The sequence below is a fragment of the Hyaena hyaena genome, unplaced genomic scaffold (assembly GCF_003009895.1).
Source record: "Hyaena hyaena isolate Hyena2069 unplaced genomic scaffold, ASM300989v1 scaffold_308, whole genome shotgun sequence".
In the NCBI taxonomy this organism is placed as follows: domain Eukaryota; kingdom Metazoa; phylum Chordata; class Mammalia; order Carnivora; family Hyaenidae; genus Hyaena; species Hyaena hyaena.
In genome coordinates this window covers 1692231-1709525 of record NW_024080942.1, presented here as the reverse complement: position 1 = coordinate 1709525, position 17295 = coordinate 1692231, and the positions used below count along the sequence as shown (strand labels likewise).

The 17295-nt window shown below is 65.2% G+C and overlaps 2 protein-coding genes across 4 annotated transcripts in view; one reads left to right on the top strand and one right to left on the bottom strand.

Moving 5' to 3' along the window:
• Positions 1–1834, top strand: part of SCNN1D (sodium channel epithelial 1 subunit delta) — an 8484-nt gene extending 6650 nt beyond the window's left edge. Inside the window, exons 11-15 of the mRNA XM_039248313.1 lie at positions 200–278; positions 365–422; positions 601–659; positions 775–850; positions 969–1834. Coding sequence (XP_039104244.1) covers positions 200–278; positions 365–422; positions 601–659; positions 775–850; positions 969–1190 — 494 coding nt within the window. The 3' untranslated portion in view covers positions 1191–1834. The remainder of the gene's footprint in view (positions 1–199; positions 279–364; positions 423–600; positions 660–774; positions 851–968) is intronic.
• A 997-nt stretch (positions 1835–2831) lies between these two features.
• Positions 2832–16672, bottom strand: ACAP3 (ArfGAP with coiled-coil, ankyrin repeat and PH domains 3). Of its 3 annotated transcripts, XM_039248324.1 has the most exons (24): positions 16533–16672; positions 12971–13028; positions 12163–12282; positions 11900–11953; positions 10725–10783; positions 9892–10075; positions 9398–9442; positions 9173–9268; positions 9014–9088; positions 8576–8587; positions 7839–7951; positions 7702–7753; positions 7352–7452; positions 7159–7270; positions 6641–6849; positions 6491–6560; positions 6271–6365; positions 5990–6192; positions 5736–5840; positions 4539–4637; positions 4234–4454; positions 4022–4131; positions 3809–3919; positions 2832–3712 (listed from the first exon to the last, which is right to left on the bottom strand). In XM_039248324.1, exons 1-24 carry the CDS (start codon positions 16577–16579, stop codon positions 3565–3567), a joined length of 2499 nt encoding a protein of 832 aa, XP_039104255.1. In that variant the 5' UTR covers positions 16580–16672; the 3' UTR covers positions 2832–3564. The 3 variants fall into 3 exon arrangements, with proteins under 3 accessions (XP_039104255.1, XP_039104258.1, XP_039104259.1); XM_039248327.1 differs by lacking the exon at positions 8576–8587 and having other exon boundaries at positions 5736–5844; positions 5991–6192; XM_039248328.1 differs by lacking the exons at positions 8576–8587; positions 9014–9088; positions 9173–9268; ... (5 more) ...; positions 12971–13028; positions 16533–16672 and having other exon boundaries at positions 5736–5844; positions 5991–6192; positions 7839–8306.
• Between the last annotated feature and the right edge of the window lie 623 nt (positions 16673–17295).

Below are 17295 nucleotides of genomic sequence, written 5' to 3'. Positions count from 1 at the left end.
CCTCCGCTTCGCCCCGCCCCCTCCGCTTCGCCCCGCCCCGCGCCGCACCACCCTGCTCGCCCCGCCCCCTCCGCTTCGCCCCGCCCCGCACCACCCTGCTCGCCCCGCCCCTGGGGGTATCCTATCCTCCACCCCACGCGGGTCGGGGTTGATCCTGATGGGTTGATCTGTGATCCCCCCCGCCCCCCCCCATCTGCAGGCCACTGCTTCTACCGCCTCTACAGGGACCTGGGGACCCACCGGCTTCCCTGTGCCTCACGCTGCCCCAGGCCCTGCAGGTGAGTGGCAAGTGTGAAGGCTCGGGGCTGGGGGTCGCTGCCATAGCACCACATAGCAGGCGTGCTATGGGGATCCATCTCTCCAGGGAGTCTTCGTACAAGCTCTCTGCCGGGACCTCGAGGTGGCCTTCCTCCACGTCAGCTGTGAGTCCCCTTCAGGGGTGAGGGTGGGGTGAAGGGCTGACAAGCTGGCGGGCCTCACAAGTCCCAGAGAGCCCGCCCTGGGCCAGCCTGTGCCCCTGCAGCCCCCGCTCTGACACCCGCCCCACAGCACCCTGAGGGCTGGGAGGAGCGGGGGCCACAAGGAGGCTTCTGTGTGCAGGACTGGATCCTGGCTGTGCTGGGCAAGCGGGGCCACAGGAACCCAAGCCAGAGCCTCAGGTGGGTGCACTCCTCCTCCTCCAGAGGTCACGTGCTCGCCCCCCACCCCCTGCCAACCTTGCCCTTCTGGGCCCCGAGGAGGAGCCCTGCCCCTCACACCTCTGCCTTGCCCCAGGAGCAACATGGCCAAGGTGAACATCTTCTACCAGGAGCTCAACTACCGTACCCTGGATGAGACACCTGTTTACTCGGTGAGCCAGCCAGGAACTAAGAGCCGTGGGGGGGGGCAGGAGCAGAGCTGGCCAGACCCCGGGGGCCCGGCCACGGCACGGCCCTGCGCGCCTGCTCACAGCGCACTGACGCCCGCAGGTGCCGCAGCTGCTGTCAGCCATGGGCAGCCTCTGGAGCCTGTGGTTCGGCTCCTCTGTTCTCTCTGTCCTGGAGCTGCTGGAGCTGCTGCTTGATGCCATAGCCCTCACACTGCTGCTGGGCTGCCGCCGGCTCCGCAGAACTCAGGGGTGCCAGCCAGGGGCAGCCACAGTGGCGTCTCATGCCAAGCGCCAAGCCGGAGGCCAACCAGTTGCCCACTGACTGTGGGAATGACATTAATCATCTGGGGGCCCCTGCTGGCCTCATCTCCCACAACGCTTCCGGGAGCTCTGGCTGAAGAGTCAGGCCAAGTGAGAGCCCCAGCCTCCTGACACCTGAACCAGCCTGACCTTGTTCTGACCCTAAGGGATATGGCAGCAGTGGGCTCTCCTGCTGGCCCAGACCAGCCCCACGGAGCCACCTCCAGCCAGCCAAGCCAAACCCAGGGCCCAGGAAGCAGAACACGGAGCTTGCAGGCTCACACCAGAGCGCCCAACCCATTGGGCCCTCTCGTCAACCCAGTGCCCTGTCCAGGGGTGGCCTCACTCAAGGAGGCCCAGGGCAGGGGGGAGGGAGTGTCCCCACCGCCCTGGATTCCCACGTCTAGTCTGTGCATTCCTGCAAGTGTGTGCGTGCAAGGGGGTGGGGGTACCTCCACATGGGAGTGTGCCTGTGTTTGCTGTCAGTGTCATGGGAACAAACGTATGTGTGCTTCTGAGTGTGCCATCATATCTGTCTGTGCCTATGTGTAGGTACGTGCAGACACCAGACAGAACCTTCCTCAACTCAGGACAGGTGGAAGGAAGGGTAGGGCCAGGTCGAGGTAACCTTGGTGACCTTGGGCTGCTTTGTAATAAAATTTGTGATTCCAGCTGGTGGCCAGAGTGTATGCACCTCCTCAGTTCCCCTTCCTGAGTAAGCTGAACACCCCAGGCTGCACCGCCACGCCCCTGGGAGCCACAGACATGCTGTGGGTGCTGGGGGGCAGGAGGGCACTGTGTCCATGGCTAGCTTGCAGGGCCAGGGCTTGGCCAGGAGACAAGACCAGACCCAGATCACCCCCACCACTTAGCATACATCCCCACTTCCTCCAGTGGCCACAGTCCAGGCCAGAGAAAGGCGGAGGGCCCAGGGAGTGGGGGCTGGGGGGTTCAGAAGTCAATTTCCATCAAAGAAGCCCTGGGTCTCCCAGCCGGTCCCCAACAGGCAGAGGCTGGTTCTGGCTTACTGTCTCCTCTTGGGACACTGGCGCTACCCCAATCAGGACCACCCCTTAGCGAAGGCAGGTGACCCGAAGACATCCCCTCCCCAGCTGAGACAGAGTGGAGTGAGGCAGGTGAGCCAATGACAGGCAGGGGTGCAAGCAGCAGTTTATTAACTGTGATCTGGAGCAGGGGGCGGGTCCTGCCAGCCCGAGGCCCTGATGCAGGTAGTAGGGTGGGAGGGAGGGAGGGGGGCAGAGCTCAAGCAGGGAGAAAGGAGGGAGTTAATTCTGCTCTTTAGGGGTCACGGCCAACAGGCAGAGGGGGGAGCTCAGTCAGCACCCACCTTGCCACCCATGGAGCCTCCCTGGACAGCTTTTGCATAGTGACTAGCCAACTGGCCTTGGCCTGACCGAGGATGTAAGTTGGGGAGAGGCCCAGCCACTGCCCCAGGGCTCCAGGAAAGGAGAATGCAGAGTGAACGCCTTGGTGGGCCCTGGGGAGTGAGCCGAGAGACCCCCGGGCCCATCAAGGGCCCAGCTAGAGGAGCCAGGCAGGTGAGGGGCAGAACAGCGCTGCGGGAGCCCCACCCCCCAGTGGCAGGCAGAGCCGGGCCTGTCCAGGTGGCCGTCAAGAGTCCACAGAGAAAAGACACAAGACAAAGTGAGAAAGAGATCGTTGTAGAAAATCCGCTCAGTCTGTGACAAAGAATGTCGGATGCAGGAGTGGAAAGTGCCAAAGTCCTTTATGCACCGACTCTGGGCCAAGTGCACCTGGAGAGGCAGGGACGGGTCTCGGGCTGCCCAGCACTGGGGCCTGCGTGGCCAGCCGCGTGGCCTTGGGATGCCTGCGTCCCGCCAGGGCTGAGGCCCCAGGCCACAGCCCACCCCCAGCACCCGAGAAGCCCAGCCTGGATGCCGGTCACTAAGTGAGGTACACGGGTTGATTCCCTGGATGGGCTGCCCTTCCTGCCCCTGAAAGGTGCTGGCGGCCAGCCACCAGCTCCAGGGCCCAGCAGAGGGGCTCTGAGGGTGTGTCGGAGGGACCCAACTAGCAGGTCAGTGTTCCACGGCAGTAAAGGTCGGGGCACGAGGTGACACGGCCCCGGAGGTGGGGGGCGTCTGTGGGGCACACGTGGCATGGAGCCTCGAGAGTGGTTTGTGACATGAGCAACCCAGGCTCCCATGGAAGGGGTCACCTGAAGACATAGCGTCCCCAGGTGTGGCGAGGGGCATCAGATGATGCAGCGCCTCCCAAGGGGAAATGTGGGGCTTCATAAGACTCAGTGCTGGGGTCCCTCTCTCAGCCCCCGGAGCGGCCGGGGCAGCTCTGAGGAGGCCGAGCAGGCAGCCGGGGCTCCAGGAAGTGGGGGGAGTCCCAGGCGGGGCGGGGCCCTAGCTCTCCTCCAGGTGGAGGCTGATGAACTCCTGGATGCACCTGCGGTACTGGAGCTCCGTGGGGCTGCTGCCCGCCAGGGGGCCCGGCTGGCCGGGGGGCGCCTCGGCCTCACGCATCTCCTCGGCCATGCGTGCCAGACGGAGCCTGGGGGTGGCACGGTGTGAGGCGCGCCCCTCCCCCCAGCGCCCCTCGCCGGCCACCCTCCCCCCCAGCCCCCGCCCCGCCCCCGCCTGCGCTCACAGCGTGACGATGTCTGCGTTTGCCTCTTGGATGGCGATGCTCAGCGGGTCCTGCTGCTCGTGGTCCAAGGCGTGCTGGTCAGCCCCCCGCTTCAAGAACAGGCAGACCTGACTGAAGGGTGGAGGGATGACTCGAGTCGGGCCGGCCAGGGGCAGGAGGAGGCGACCCCAGCCCCCTCCCACCCTGGCCAGGCAGGGAGGCGTGGAGACTCACCCTGTGCGTCCCAGGAGGGTGGCGTGGTGCAGGGGCGCCCGGCCCCGGCTGTCTCTTTGGTTCACGTCTGCTCCGTTTTGCAGAAGGAATTCACAGACAATCAGGGAGCCCTGGGGCGTGCAGTTCAGGTTAAGCTGAGGACGCGGCCCCTCGCTGACCCCTTGTGCGGGCTCTGAAGATGCACCCCCCGCCCGGCCCCCGCGCCCGCTCACCCCCAGCACAGCCTGCACCAGTGGCGTCTTGCCCTCGTCCTCTGCGTCGGCCCAGTTGACCTCTGCCCCGTGCGCCAGCGCCATGGCCAGCGCTCGCAGGTCTCGGGCCCGAGCCGCCCGGTGGGCCAGCAGACCAGGGTGCAGCTCGCGCACGTCTGCCACACCCCAGGCCTCTGCCTCTCCGTCAGCCTCACCGCTGGACTCTTCAGACTCTGCACCCTCTATGGGGACGGGGGCTGTGGTCAGGGGCTGAGACCAGGCCTGGGGTGGGGTTGGGGAGGGCTGGGGAGGGGAGGGGCACCCACCCTCCTCAGTGACGCTGTCCACCACAGAGCCTGCACCGAAGGCCAGAACGTCAGAGCTGCCATCAGAGCTGCCCCCTAAGCCACTGTCACTGCTCAGACCTGTGGGGGCCGGGGACAGAAGGGCTCCTTAGAGCTCTGGAGCCCCCACCCACCCTCCAGGGACAGGATGTGCCCCCACTGTTGGGGGGGGGGAGCCCGCTTAGGATGGGGGAAAGGGGAGAAAACCAAGGGACGGCTCAAAGGAGCCAAAGGAACACATCAGAGAGCACAGCCACACACACCCCCGCCCCCGCCGCAGGTCAGCCCTGGCAGGATGGATGGGCAAAGCATGACCATGCACAGTGGGTGCTCAGCCTGTCTGTGGCGACTGCATGCTGGGAGGTCACTGGGCAGCAACGGGTCTCCACCAAGCCCTGGGGCACCCCCACCCGCCCCACCCCCCATCCCCCTGCTACACTGAGTGAAATCTCAGCTGGCTTCCCCAAGGGCAGCCCCAGCTTAGGAATGGTGAGGCAGCGCCCTCTGCTGCCTGAGGGCACCCCCTTGCCACCCCCAGCAGCCCTGTCTGTTCTTGGCCTGGGTTCATGCCTTCTGCCTACACTGCCCAGAAAGGCTTTACGTGCGCCTCAGACCACTGGGTGCTGGCAAATCGTTAACAGGAAGCCCCTGGTGGGAAACCCTGCTGGTAGCGTGTGGCCCCCCAACTCCAAGAGGGGCTGGAAAGGATGCACCGTTGTCTCTCACAGGCTGGCTCCAGCACACGGCTGCCAAGGGCCCCAGCCTGAGTGTGTACACACACACACGGGACCCTCAGTACACGTGAGCACACACCGCACACATACCTATATGCCTGTGCGCACATCCAGCCACACACCCACTTATACTCCAGTGTATAGACCACACACACATACGTACACATCACTCTTGAGGATCAGGGCCTTGGTCTCCAAGTCAGTGGCCAAGTAACCCCAGACCCTTGAGATGCTATCTCAGCCTTATCCTTGCTCGACCCCCAAATTCTGCCCAGCCCTAGCCCAGTCCTTCCTGCAAGAAATGCCTGTCCCTCCAGTCTCCAAGCACGTGGCTATGGCTCCACATTCACCCACCTCACAGACGAGCACACCTGTCCCTGCTCTGTGGGCCTCACTGAGCCAAGGGGAGTCGACGACAGGGGGCCAGGGCCCTCCCAGCACTTACTCCGTGGACCGGCTGCAGCAGCCCCAGCATCGAAATAGGAGAAGAGGGAGTCCAGCTCATCTGGGCAGAAAAGAGAGTCCCTCCGGAACTTGCGCTCCACAGCACCTGCGTGGGGGGGGGGGAGGGGGGAGCTGAGGCCCAAGGCAAGGTAGGGTGCCTGAGTCATACTGGGAGTCCCTGCCCCCCCCCCCCCCCGCTGGAGCCTGTCCCCACCCTGCATGGGCACGTGAGCTAAGGGAGCAGCCCGCTGGCACCTGAGGACAGAGCAGCCACAGACGGGAGGATGGGCTCCAGCCGGACCTTGCGGTGGGCAGCAGGGACCCGGGGAGAGCTGTGGTGGCGCTGGCACTTTGGCGCCCGCCAGGGCCGGGGGGCCTCCCGGGCTGGTGCCAACGGCGGCTTCCGCAGGAACTTCTTTTCCACATACTTGTCCTTGATCCAGGCCTCCTTGTCCTGCCTGCACCAGAGACGGGCATGAGGCTGCACCTCACGGGTGGGGGCTGTCAAGGCCCCGTCCAGGCTGCCCCCCCCTTACCTCGGGCTGCTGGCTGTGGGCTTCCTGCCACCTGGCCCCTCACACTGAGCCTCATAGATCTGGTTCACGGTGCTGTTTCCAAGCTCACACATCAGCTAGTGGAAGAAGGGGTATGCAGGCATCAGCCCCAGCTCATCCCCCCCCCCCCACAAGCCTGCAGACCTGGCTCCTGCCGCAGCCGCCACCCCCTGCCAGCGGCCTGAGACGGCTCCCTACACACCTTCAGCAGCTCTGGCTCCCAGGAGTCCAGAGTCAGGGACCGCACCTTGGAGCAGTGGACACCCAGGCTCCTGGACGGTGAGGAGGCAGGGGTGAGTCAGGGCATGGCTCTACCCCAGCACCTCAGCCCCAGGCCACCCAGTGGACGCACCTGTGGATGCCTGAGCACTCAATGCAGAGCAGCACCCCCAGGTTGATGCTGGCCCAGCGGGGATCTGGCTGGCCACAGTCACCACACTGGCTGTTGCCAGCCACATTCTGTACACGCTGCAGCACACTCTCACCCTTGACACTGCGCTCCCGCGAGTCCGTAGCAGAGTCAATGCTGCTTGTGGATGGAGACGCCGTGCGGTCCAGCCTCTGGGGATGGTGCGAGGGAGGGGCCACTCAGCCCTCAAGAGCTCCAGCCTCTATCATCCCCGTGGGCCCCCTCTCCCTCCCCACCCAGAGGTGCCAACACAGTCTAGGACACCTGAAGCGTAAGCCTGTGTGCCTACGTGCGCGTGCATACTCACACGCACATACACACACCGCGCACACCGACACGTGCACGAGCACCAGCATGTGCTCACACTGTACACGCACGCTTGCACGCAGCCTGCAGGGGCTGTCTCCCCGCAGCACACAGGCGCGTGTGCACGCACGTGGACGGTCCCGAGGGGGCCGCACCTCACTGTAGCAGCTGTCCGGGCTCTCCCGGTAGGCAGAGGCAATGCTGGCCTGCACAGCCTGAACCCAGGCCTGCCGCAGCTTCTCTGAGTCAGCCTGCAGCATGCAGCTCCTGGGGGGAGGGGACCGTCAGGCCCGGCAGGCAGGGAACCCCCTCCCCCACCCCGCCCTGCCCCGGGTTGGGCCTCCTCACTTGGTGGGTGACACGACCTCAAAACAGAACCTCCTTTCGATGTCCTCACACGGCTTCACGGAGCACAGACGGAGGTCATCCACCACCACAGTGAGCACGTCCTGTGGGCGGCACCACCGTGGCCCGGGCGCTCAGCACCCAGCCCTGGCCCTGCACTGACTACCCATTTATTGCTCCACTTTAGAGACACAGACCATCTGAGATCCAGGTGGTTTCTGCCCTCTGACCATTCAGGCTCAGTGTCCTCAACCCTGTGCGACCCCCACTGCCCAGCCCACCCCAGGGCCCGGGGGGGGTGGGGTGGTGCTCCCGGCTGTCACTGACCCAGCCCCAGCAGCCCCGAAGCGCACCTTGAGCTTCTTCTGGTAGACCAGCTGGCTGTTCTGGATGGAGAACCAGCGCCTGGGCGGGTGGACGGGCCAGGAGGGGGTCAGGCAGGGCCAACCCCATGTCTGACCCACAGACCCCTGAGCAGGCCCCCCCTCACCGGTTCCACGTCTTGAAGGCATTACTGGCCCTCTTGAAGAGGTAGCCCTCCATCACCACACCGCTGGGCGCATCCACATCAAACTCCACTTTGGGCTCATCGTAGGAGAAGTCCTGGGGGTGGTTGGAGCCCAGCCCCCAGTGAATGCCCGGCCCTGGCTGTCGAGGACGCTGCCACCCTGCCAGGCCCCCCCAGAGCCAGCGCTGAGGTGGGGCATTGCTCTGACCCCAGCAGGGACCTTCGCCCTGAAACCCCACTGAGGGCAGACGCCTCACATTACAGCTGAGGGCCCCAGCCCACGCCCCCAGCCTCGTAGGGCCAACAGGCTCTGGGATCAGGAAGGAAGCTGCCTGCCTCCATCCTGAGTCCCCCATTCACACCGCCAGCTGGGCCCGCTCCAGCCAGCCTGACAGAGCTCCATTCACAGAGACTGCGGAGACACTGGGCGTTGTCCTGTGTGTCCGGCGGCAGGAGAGGAGGCCCGGCCACCTGCTCCCCTGGCTGAGCGGGGGCAGAAACGGACAGCTGCTGCCGTTCCCGCGGGGGATGCGGTCCAGCTCAGCCCAAGTCCCGCTGGTGCCAGCCGCCACAGCGCGCTCTCGCTCGCAGCAAAGTGAGGTGTCCTTGGTGCTGAAGCTCTGCGGGGCGGGGGGAGGGCAGAGGCCCCGCCCAGCCTGCTCAACTGCTCCCCCCTCTCCCCCCCACCCCTCCCTCCCCCAGGGCACCCGCCCACTCACCTGCAGCAGCGTCTGAGGGGCCGGGAGCAGGAGGGGGTGTGAGGAGGGAGAGAGAGCAGTGAGTGGGCTCCCAGTCGTGCTACCTGCAGCCCACCTCCACCCTCGGGCTGTCTGGGCAGGAGCCAGCTATTGAGGCCTCAGTGACGGCCACTGGCCTCGAAGGAAGGAAACCCAGGGTCCCAGCTCTAGCTCCAGCCCCAGCATCTGTGACCCGAGTGGGCTGGCTTCCCTGCCCACCAGGGCTGGCCTGTAAGTGACCCCTAAGTAACCGATGCCCCTCCCACTCTGCCGTGATGAGGCTCCTAAGAATGGAGACCTCTCCTTCTGAGCGCAGATTTGTAAGCGAAGCAGTGTGGGCAGGCCTGGAGAGGGGGTAAGGGGTACTGGCTTCTTGGGGCCCCCCTTCCATGCGGGAGGCCAGGGGGTACAGGGCCTCACCCGCTGCTGGATGGCAGCGTGCTTTCGCTCCATCTCACGCTTTTCCACTGCCGAGTCGATCACCAGCTGGTCTAGCTGTGGGGGAGGGGCATCAGGGAGGGAAGTGACCACTCTTCCTGAGACCTGGGTCTTGGGCCCCAGCCCACCCCGCAGGCTCACCTCGGCTGCCAGCTTCTTCATGTAGGGGTCCAGCTGGTGCAGCAGGCTATAGCCCTGCTGGAAGAAGCTGTGCTGGGCGTGCATGAAGGACAGCATCTGCGGGCGGGCGCACAGCTGAGACCAGGCCTCCAGGGGCCCAGCAGGTGCACTCACATCGGGCGCACCTCACAGGCCTGTACTCAGGGCCAATGCCTCCCTCCCCACCCACACCAAACAGTCACTCACAGAATCCAAGATCTCAAACTTCTTCTTGGCCTGGAGTACGTTGATCTGCCAGGGAAGGGGTAAAGGGTGTCAGCCCATGGATGCTCCCTTACCACAGAGTCCTCTCAGGCTTGCTTGTGGTTCCCTGAGACCCCCAGCCCATCTTCAGTTCCCTGCACTTGTGCCAGCTTCACCCTCCCACGGTCATGGAGGCCTTCCCCACGTCAGGACTGTGGGCTCCTCCCATGGGCAAAGCCAAAAATTCTCAGACCTGCTCCCAGGCCCACCAAGACCCCCTTAGCAAGATCTTCAAGGCCTCAGCCCCACCCCTGTGGCCTGAAGCTTCAGGTTTGTCCCCTGAACACCCTTGCCTGGGCACCCCGCCACCCTGTCCCTTCCCAAGATCTGGCAGCTCGGGTTTTCCGAAAGCCAGATCTGTCTGTGTGTCTGTAGGAACACAGGAGCAGCTTCCCACCCCACTCCAGGCCCCAACCGCTCTGTGCCCAGCAGCTGACCTGGAGCACATAGTCTAGTGCCAGGTGACGGAAGCACTTCCGGGTGAGGGTCAAGGCACCTGTGGCTTCCTCCACCTCGTGGGGCCGGTGCCGTGGAGCCTGGGCATTCCTCACGAGGGACAGCTCCATGTCCTCCCGAACTTTGTCAAACTGTTTCTTGGTCTCCTTGAATTTCCGCACGTCCCTGGGGGCCACCAGGTGTCAGGCCGGGGTCTTAGAAGGGGTGCATATAAGGTCTCCCACATCCATGAAATGCCCTCCCTCTACCTGTGCCTACTCTGTGCCCCTGGCCAGGGCCTCCCTTCCCCACCCACCTGTCTCTGCACGCCCACCCCCAGCTGCGGTGCTCTTCCTCCTCCTCTTCCACCCCCTCCTCCTCCTCCTCTCCCAGCAGGGCCCCTCCAGGATCCAGGGCCTCCCCCTCCCCTCACCACCTCACCCCCAGGACCATTCCAGCCTAGGGCGACCCCCTGTCTCACCCTGAACCCCAGACTCAAACTCAGATTCAACTCTACATCTTCACCCAGGGGTGCCACAGGCACCCCAAGTACACACGAAGGCACAGAGCTCAGGCCTCAACGCTGCCCCCATCCCTCCCACCACCCTAATTCCTTCTACAGCCCATGCTCATCCTTGACTGAGGTCCTCCTGGCTACGCTGTGTGCTCCCTGCCCTCCAGGCACTGTCTCCTTGACCCCAGGCCTGTCCTACTCGGAGCCTTCACTCCTGCTGAGCCCCCCACCCACAGTCTTAACGGCAGCCCCGGGACCCCCCAGTCAGGCGTAGCTGTGTCTGCTCGCTGCGCCATCACAGGGCCACCACCGGCCACTCACTCTTTGACGAAGTTGTGGAGTTGCTGGCGCACAGACCTCTGGGCCTGGTCAAACAGGATCTGTGGTCCAAGGTGAGGGGCAGTGGGTTAGGGCTCCAGCGGCCGAGCCCCCGTCACTGCAGGTAAGGACCAGGGAAAGCCCCACCCAGCCCTTCTTCAGCCCCAGCTGGTTGCCCCCAGGAGCCAGTCTCTTAGGGTCCAGGGTACGGGGTGTGGCCCCAGGCCTGGGTTGCTGGCCAGAGACTATAGCTGTGCCCACATGCCCATCTCCCCCAACAGACTGTCAGCCCGACTAGAGGCTAGAGCTGTCCCAGACAGCACCCCCCACAGCACCACCCCCTGCCAACTCAGGGCAGGCGCACACAGGCCACTGAGTGATACCCGCTGCCTACCGGCCCTGGGAGGCCAACTCAAGGATGGCCAGGCCTACAGTAGAAGGAATAGGGTCAGGGGCCAGAGCTTCCAAGGGATTTGACCTAGGCAACAGGTCAGGGGTCCCTACAGCACTGACCAGACCCAGAATCAGATCCCTCCCAACGTGGGAGGAGGGCCGGGCCCTAACCGGGAACAGACAGACAAACAGACAGTGCAGAATGAGCTATCCTGAGCTGGTTTATTTCTAAACTTCCCCTGCGGGGGTGGGGCTCCTTGTTTAGTCTGGGGATCTGGTTCCCAAGCCAGAGTCCGACCACCCACATGTGCCCTGGGCCCTATTCTGTGTGTCCTGTGCTGGGGGCCCTGGGGGCTTGAGGTCACCCAGACCCAGCCTGGGTAGCAATGAGGCTGGCAGTCAACCAGGGGTCGTGGGGTCAGCTGCCTAGCCAGTGACCCCTACTCAACTGGGGGAGCCTAATCAGCTACCCGGAGACCCCACTGCCCTCAGTCCTGGGCTATATTGCTACCTCCTCCCACCCCCAGGATCCAGATACCCCCCCACTGCCTGGCCCTCACCTGGGACACTCAGCCATGTCCCCCCACCCCCACAGACTGGAGGAATAGGAACGTGGCTTCCCAGCAGCCCGCCAGCTCAGCTCCCTCTGAGCCAGCTGAGAGCTGTTCCAGGCTGGGCGGGGCCTGTGGGGAGCTGGGTGCGGGGGGAGCCGCCTGGGATGGAAAGCCAGAGGGATGTGCCCTTGGACAGGCTCCCGTACGTCACCCCCTGTGGCCATGGCTTACCATGTGGTAGTTGACCATCTCTTGCAGACTATCTCCGAACCTCTGCAGACATTCCTGGGGGAGGCAGGGAGGGGAGACCCCTTGCTCAGATGAGACGGCTGTGCTCCCGGGGTGGCTGGCACCTCCTTGCCCACAGGTATGCAAGCCGCCCGCGCCTGTGGCCCAGCACAGATGCCCACCTGCTCCCAAGGCCTGGGGACCGCCAAGGGGCCACCTGCCTGTCCCACCCCTGTCTAGAGGTCAGAGATCAGCTGCCCCCTCACCGAGATGACGGTGTCACCCTGGCACTGCTGGGACAGGTCTCGAACACCACTCACGAAGAGCCTGTTGGTCGTGACGTAGGCCTTGCCAGCCTCGATCATGCCACTGCACAGCTTCACCAGCTGCGGATGACGGAAGGAGCCACATTCTCGTAGCCTGCAAGTGGCGGCCCTCGCCTCCTCCAAGAGACCAGGCCACAGAGGCGGGAGCCGCCCAGGGCCCATCAGTGCCCAAGACACAGCCATCCCTGGGAAGCCAGCCCTCCCTGTGACCCGCCTGGAGCCAGGAGGGCAGCGAGGTGCCAGGGGGGTCTTGGCTCCAGAGCAGAAAGCTGGACCAGAACAGCGAAGCCCAGAGGGGGGAACCCAGGGCCCGGGTGGGTGCGTGGTCCTAGCCAAGGGCTGGCAAGAGCCGCTAGTGAGGGTGCTCGGGGATGCTGCCCCTCCTTCCTCCCTCTTCTCCTCCCCTGTCCCTGCCTTTGGGCCCCCAACCCAGTCACTCAGTAGCACCTTCCCCACCCCCATCCCTAGTAGCAATCCCCACTCCCTCGGCTGAAAGATGGCAGAGGGGACTCACCAAGGCCCACCCCCACTTGACGGGAGACACGTGTGTGCGGCATGTGCACCCTGGGACAGGCAGGTAGGTAGGGTAGAGCCGGGGAGAACAAGGGACAAATCCAGAGGGAGATGGCAAACCCTGCTCGCACATACACATTCACACACACTCATCCACGAGCCTGTGTCAGGGCCAGGCGTGGGGGCAGAGCGAACAGCCCAGGACCCTCCAATCACCCCCAGCCCCGGCCTTCACCTTATCTAGTTTTGCCTCGATCTCCACCACATCCGTTTCCACCTCGTCAATAGTGGCCCTGCAACAGGAACACAGGCGGCTGCAGACCCACCTGCCGCAAGCGGCAGCGCCGGGGGGTCACGCGTGGGCTTCACCTCCCCATGCACCTCTCTACGAGGGTCTGCAGTGCGCAGGGGCCACTCAGCTCGGCCCACCTGCTGTCCTACGCTCCTCAGACATGGAGGAAATGGAGGCTGGGAAAGGTGCAGGACCGGGACCCAGGTCCAGCTGACTCCGGAGCTATCCAGCACCCACCACCACCCCAGGCAGAGCGGGGCCCAGTCAGCTAACATGGCAGCCGGCTGCTGTTGCCCGAGGGAGAGAAGGTCAGACCAGCCTCTGAGGATAAAGGGGCTGCAACTTGCTGGCCACCCTCCTAGGCCCGGCCACTGCACGTCTCCAGGGCTTCATTAACCCCAGACTCCACCTAGGGCCGGTGGACCCGGGGCCGACCAGTCTCAGGGCCCATAAGCATGGGCCAGCTGCTCTCTCTGCTCGGACAGCATTATGAGACCCCAGGCTAACTGCTGGACAGGTGCCCCCTGACTCCTCCAACCTCAGAATACCAGACACCACAGTCAGCTCAGACAGTGGTGGGTCAGGCCTCAGAGGAGACCACTCCCACCAGGACAGCCTTACAATAGGGCTGCCTCAGGGAAGGAAGAGTTAACATGTGACATCACCAAAGAAGCCACAGACGGGAGAATCCCCGGAAGGCAGGCGAGGCAGATGGATCTGGCACGTGACACCCCCCCCATGTTCTGGGAACAGGAAATAGGGAAAGAGGGCCAGGATCCTGGCGCCCCCACCCCCCCACCCGACTCAGCTGGTGAGCCGGGCCCATCTGGCCTCCTGGGGATGAAGGACTGAGGGAACGAGGGCTGACAACAGGGCCAGAGGCGACAGGCAGAGCTCCGGGGACAGGTCTCAGATGGGGGTCAGGCAGAGCGAAGGCCATCCAGGTCTAGTGGCCCCTTGCTGCCCTCATGGCCACAGGGCGGCACCGCGTTCCAGGGCTTCCCAGTCCCTCACATGCCCACAATTTGGAGCTGTGGGGAGGGTGCCAGGCAGCCCCAGCCAGGGACTTGGAAAGTTCCCGACCGCACTCCCTGGCAGGACCCAGGCTCCTCTCTGAGCAGCCCCCAGCCCTTCCAGGGGGGCTAAGGGAGAGTTCCAGAGAAGGGACAGGCCACCCACCAGGAGCGGATGCTCCCGGAGCCCTGGCGGCCCCCAACTGTCCTGAGGGGCTGCACAGAGAGCTGTTGCCCTTGGGCAAGGTGGAGGGGGTCCCCCACAAGGGTGGGGGGGCTACACGGGATGTTGATGAATGTGCTCATGGGAGCAAAGCGGGTGCTCAGCAGAGAGCAAAGAGCCACCACCCTGTCCTGGGAGCCCTGTGCCTCTCAGCTCTCCCAGCCCCGGCCCCCAAGGAACTGAGGCCTCCTTTCCTGCCCTCCCTCCAGGATTTCTTCAGCAGCTTGTATGACAAGGAGGGTGAGGCAGGCTCTCCCACCAAAGCCATGACTCAGCGCCTGAAGCCCCACCCAGGGGAGGGGGCACTAGGAACAAGGGGGCTGCGCCTCCAGGCCTGTCTGGAAGAGTCTGGACTCTCCCGCGTGCATCCCAAGGCTGCGGGGCTCTCCCCAGGCCAAGAGCATGTAGGCAGGGTCCCTCTTCCCAGGTCTGAGGCCACAGCCTCCCACCCAGCCCCCTCTGGCTTGTGCCAGGCCTGCCACCAGGAAGTCCTGAGGAGGAGGAGCCAGTGGGACCCCCCCGAGAGAACCTCAAACGCCTGTTAAATCACAGCCCAACTCCAAAACCAACACAGTGTGGCCTCTGTGATCCAAGGTTCAGATGCACCTCTGCAGCCCCCATCCCAGGCCCAGCTGGGCACTTTCCAGGGGCAGCCCCTCCCTGCCAGAGGAAGCATGGCAAAGCCCGGGCAGCCACTGCAGCCACTGTGAGCACAGTGGTGGCAGACCGGGCTAGCGGGAGGGGAGGTCAGAAGGTGAATGGGATGCCAGTGCCCCCCATCTGACCAGGCAAGGTGGGCCTGGACCCCTCCGCTCAGGGGGAGAAGAACCACGAGGTTTCTGAGCAAGTCGTGAGGGTGAGGCTAGGGGGCCTCAGCCAGGACCAAGGCCCTGGCTAGTCTCTCCCGATGGCCTGGGTCCTGGAGGACAGTGGGCACTGGCGGGGGCCCACAATTGTGGGTGCCTGAGTTGTTCACACACCCTCCCTCAACCAGTCAGCATCAGAAGATGGGAGAATGCAGAGGATCACCCCCAGCCCCTCTAGCCTGGGGCCCCTTCCCAGGCCAACCCCTGACCCCTCATCCGTAGCCTCCCAAGCCTTTGCTGCTGACTCCCTGTGTGATGGTTGTGCAAGGGACCCAGGGGTAAGAGCACCGGCGCTGATGCTCACCAGCGCATCCACACACAGGTCCTCTTGCTGGCACACCCAAGACCCAGCGGGCACACACACGCGTGACCGAGCACACATGTGCAATCAAATGTGCGTGCAAGCAGTGACACAGTGTACACACGCACAAATTTTATACTTGTGAACACAATATACACGGATGTACAGATACTGGCAGCGGGTGTCAGAATACACATGTGTTTAGTGTCGGAACTCACATGTGTGTGATAAACACACAGTACGGGAACATATCCGTGCATATATCCACACAGAGGTTACAAAATGACACGTGCACACTCACGCACGCGCACACACACGCACCTATCCCTAGTCTACACGCACGCATCAAGCATGCCAGCCCAGGGGTGCGGCTCACCCACGCGTTCACGTCCCGGGTTTGGCACCTCAAGGGAGGGCCCAGAGAAGAGCTCACACATATGCACAGCAACACAAGCATATGCACCTGCCTCACAGAAGGTGCTTCGTGGTGCACGTGGGTGAGCCTGCCTGCACTCCCAGGAAGGACTAAATGGACAAGCCCAGGGCTGGGCACAGGGCGAGACCCCCACCCGAAAGTCCCACCCAGTCTGCTCAGCCTGGCACCCACACCTCCAGGCTCCTGGGTCACCCCTGCCAAGCCGCCAGCCCCCGGCTGAAGCGTGGCTCCCGCTGCCTGACCCCCATGCACTGCTTTGGGCACGCGGACCGAGCACGTTCCAGGGACAGACGCTCCTGGCAGCCAGGCAACGCGGGCCAGAGAAGAACCGCAGGGCCAGGAGGGCCCAGCCCCGCGCAGGCCGCCAGCTCGGGGGTGCAGCACAAGGCGGGGTGGACGCCCCCACGGAAAGGTGGCTGTACCGGCGGCCCCCCGCCCCCAGGCGCGCACCCTCCGCGCGAGGTGACCAGCACCAGGGGCATCTTTTGTTCAAGGCCTTGGGGCCCCGGGCTGCGGGCTTTGTCCGAGGCGGGGTCCTCCAGCCCCCGCCCCCCACACACACCCCGGCTCCCGCGCCCCGCACAAAGGCGGCAACGACTCCCACCCCCCGCGCGCACCCGCGGCGACCCCGCCGACCACAAAGGGCCGCGCCGCCCTGGGGCGCACCTGAAGCGCGGCGAGTCCTTGATGCACTCCTCGAACTCCACCGTCATGGCTGCGGCGGCGCGCGGCGCTCACTGACACGAGGACCGCGGCGCCCCGAGCGGCATCCCCGGCCGGCCCTCTCGCTCGCCCGTCGGCCGGCCCGCCCGCGCCGCGCTCGGCGCCCGCCCGCCCCGGAACGAGGCCGCCGCGCCGCCGCCCCGCCCCGCCTGTCACCGCCGGGGAAGGTCGCCAAAGTCCGCCGCCCGCGCGCGCCGCCGGCTGTCACGGCCGGGGAGCGTCGCCGATGTTCGCGGCCCGCGCGCGCCTCCCGCTGTCACTGCCGGGGAGCGTCGCCAAACTCCCCTCTCTGCGGCCACGGCCACGGCCACGGCCCCGCCTGGCTCCGGCCCGGACGCCCCGTCCTCCCGCGCCCTCGTTCGCTGGCCACCGCGGGCTGGGAAGGGAGTCGGGCCCAGCACCAGTCGCCGGTCCGCGGGGCGCGGGAGGGCGCGGCGCTGCCCGCTCCAGCAAAGCGGCCGTTACGCAACTCCCGGCGTTTGCGGAACCCGCTTGCGCGGATCGTGGGGACGGACCCAGTCCAGGACGGTGGGCAGCGGGGGAGCGGGGGAGCGGACGGAGGAAGGCGTGCGCGTCCGCGGGAGCTCCTCCCGGGCGCCGCGGTCCGAATCCGTCCCACGCGCGCTTCAGCCCGCTGGCAGTTTGCACCCGCTCCCTAAGTCCGCCCCCCCCCCCCGCCCCCGCCCTCGGCCGCGGCGGGGCCGGC

Bases quoted from the DNA above. Each gene is read 5' to 3' on its own strand.
- ACAP3 (XM_039248324.1), bottom strand. From the start codon at position 16,579: ATGACGGTGGAGTTCGAGGAGTGCATCAAGGACTCGCCGCGCTTCAG. The intron at 13,029-16,532 runs GTGCGCCCCAGG...TTCCTGTTGCAG, and splicing joins AAGGACTCGCCGCGCTTCAG to GGCCACTATTGACGAGGTGG. The intron at 9,269-9,397 runs GTGAGTGACTGT...GCCCGCCCGCAG, and splicing joins AGTTTGAGATCTTGGATTCT to ATGCTGTCCTTCATGCACGC.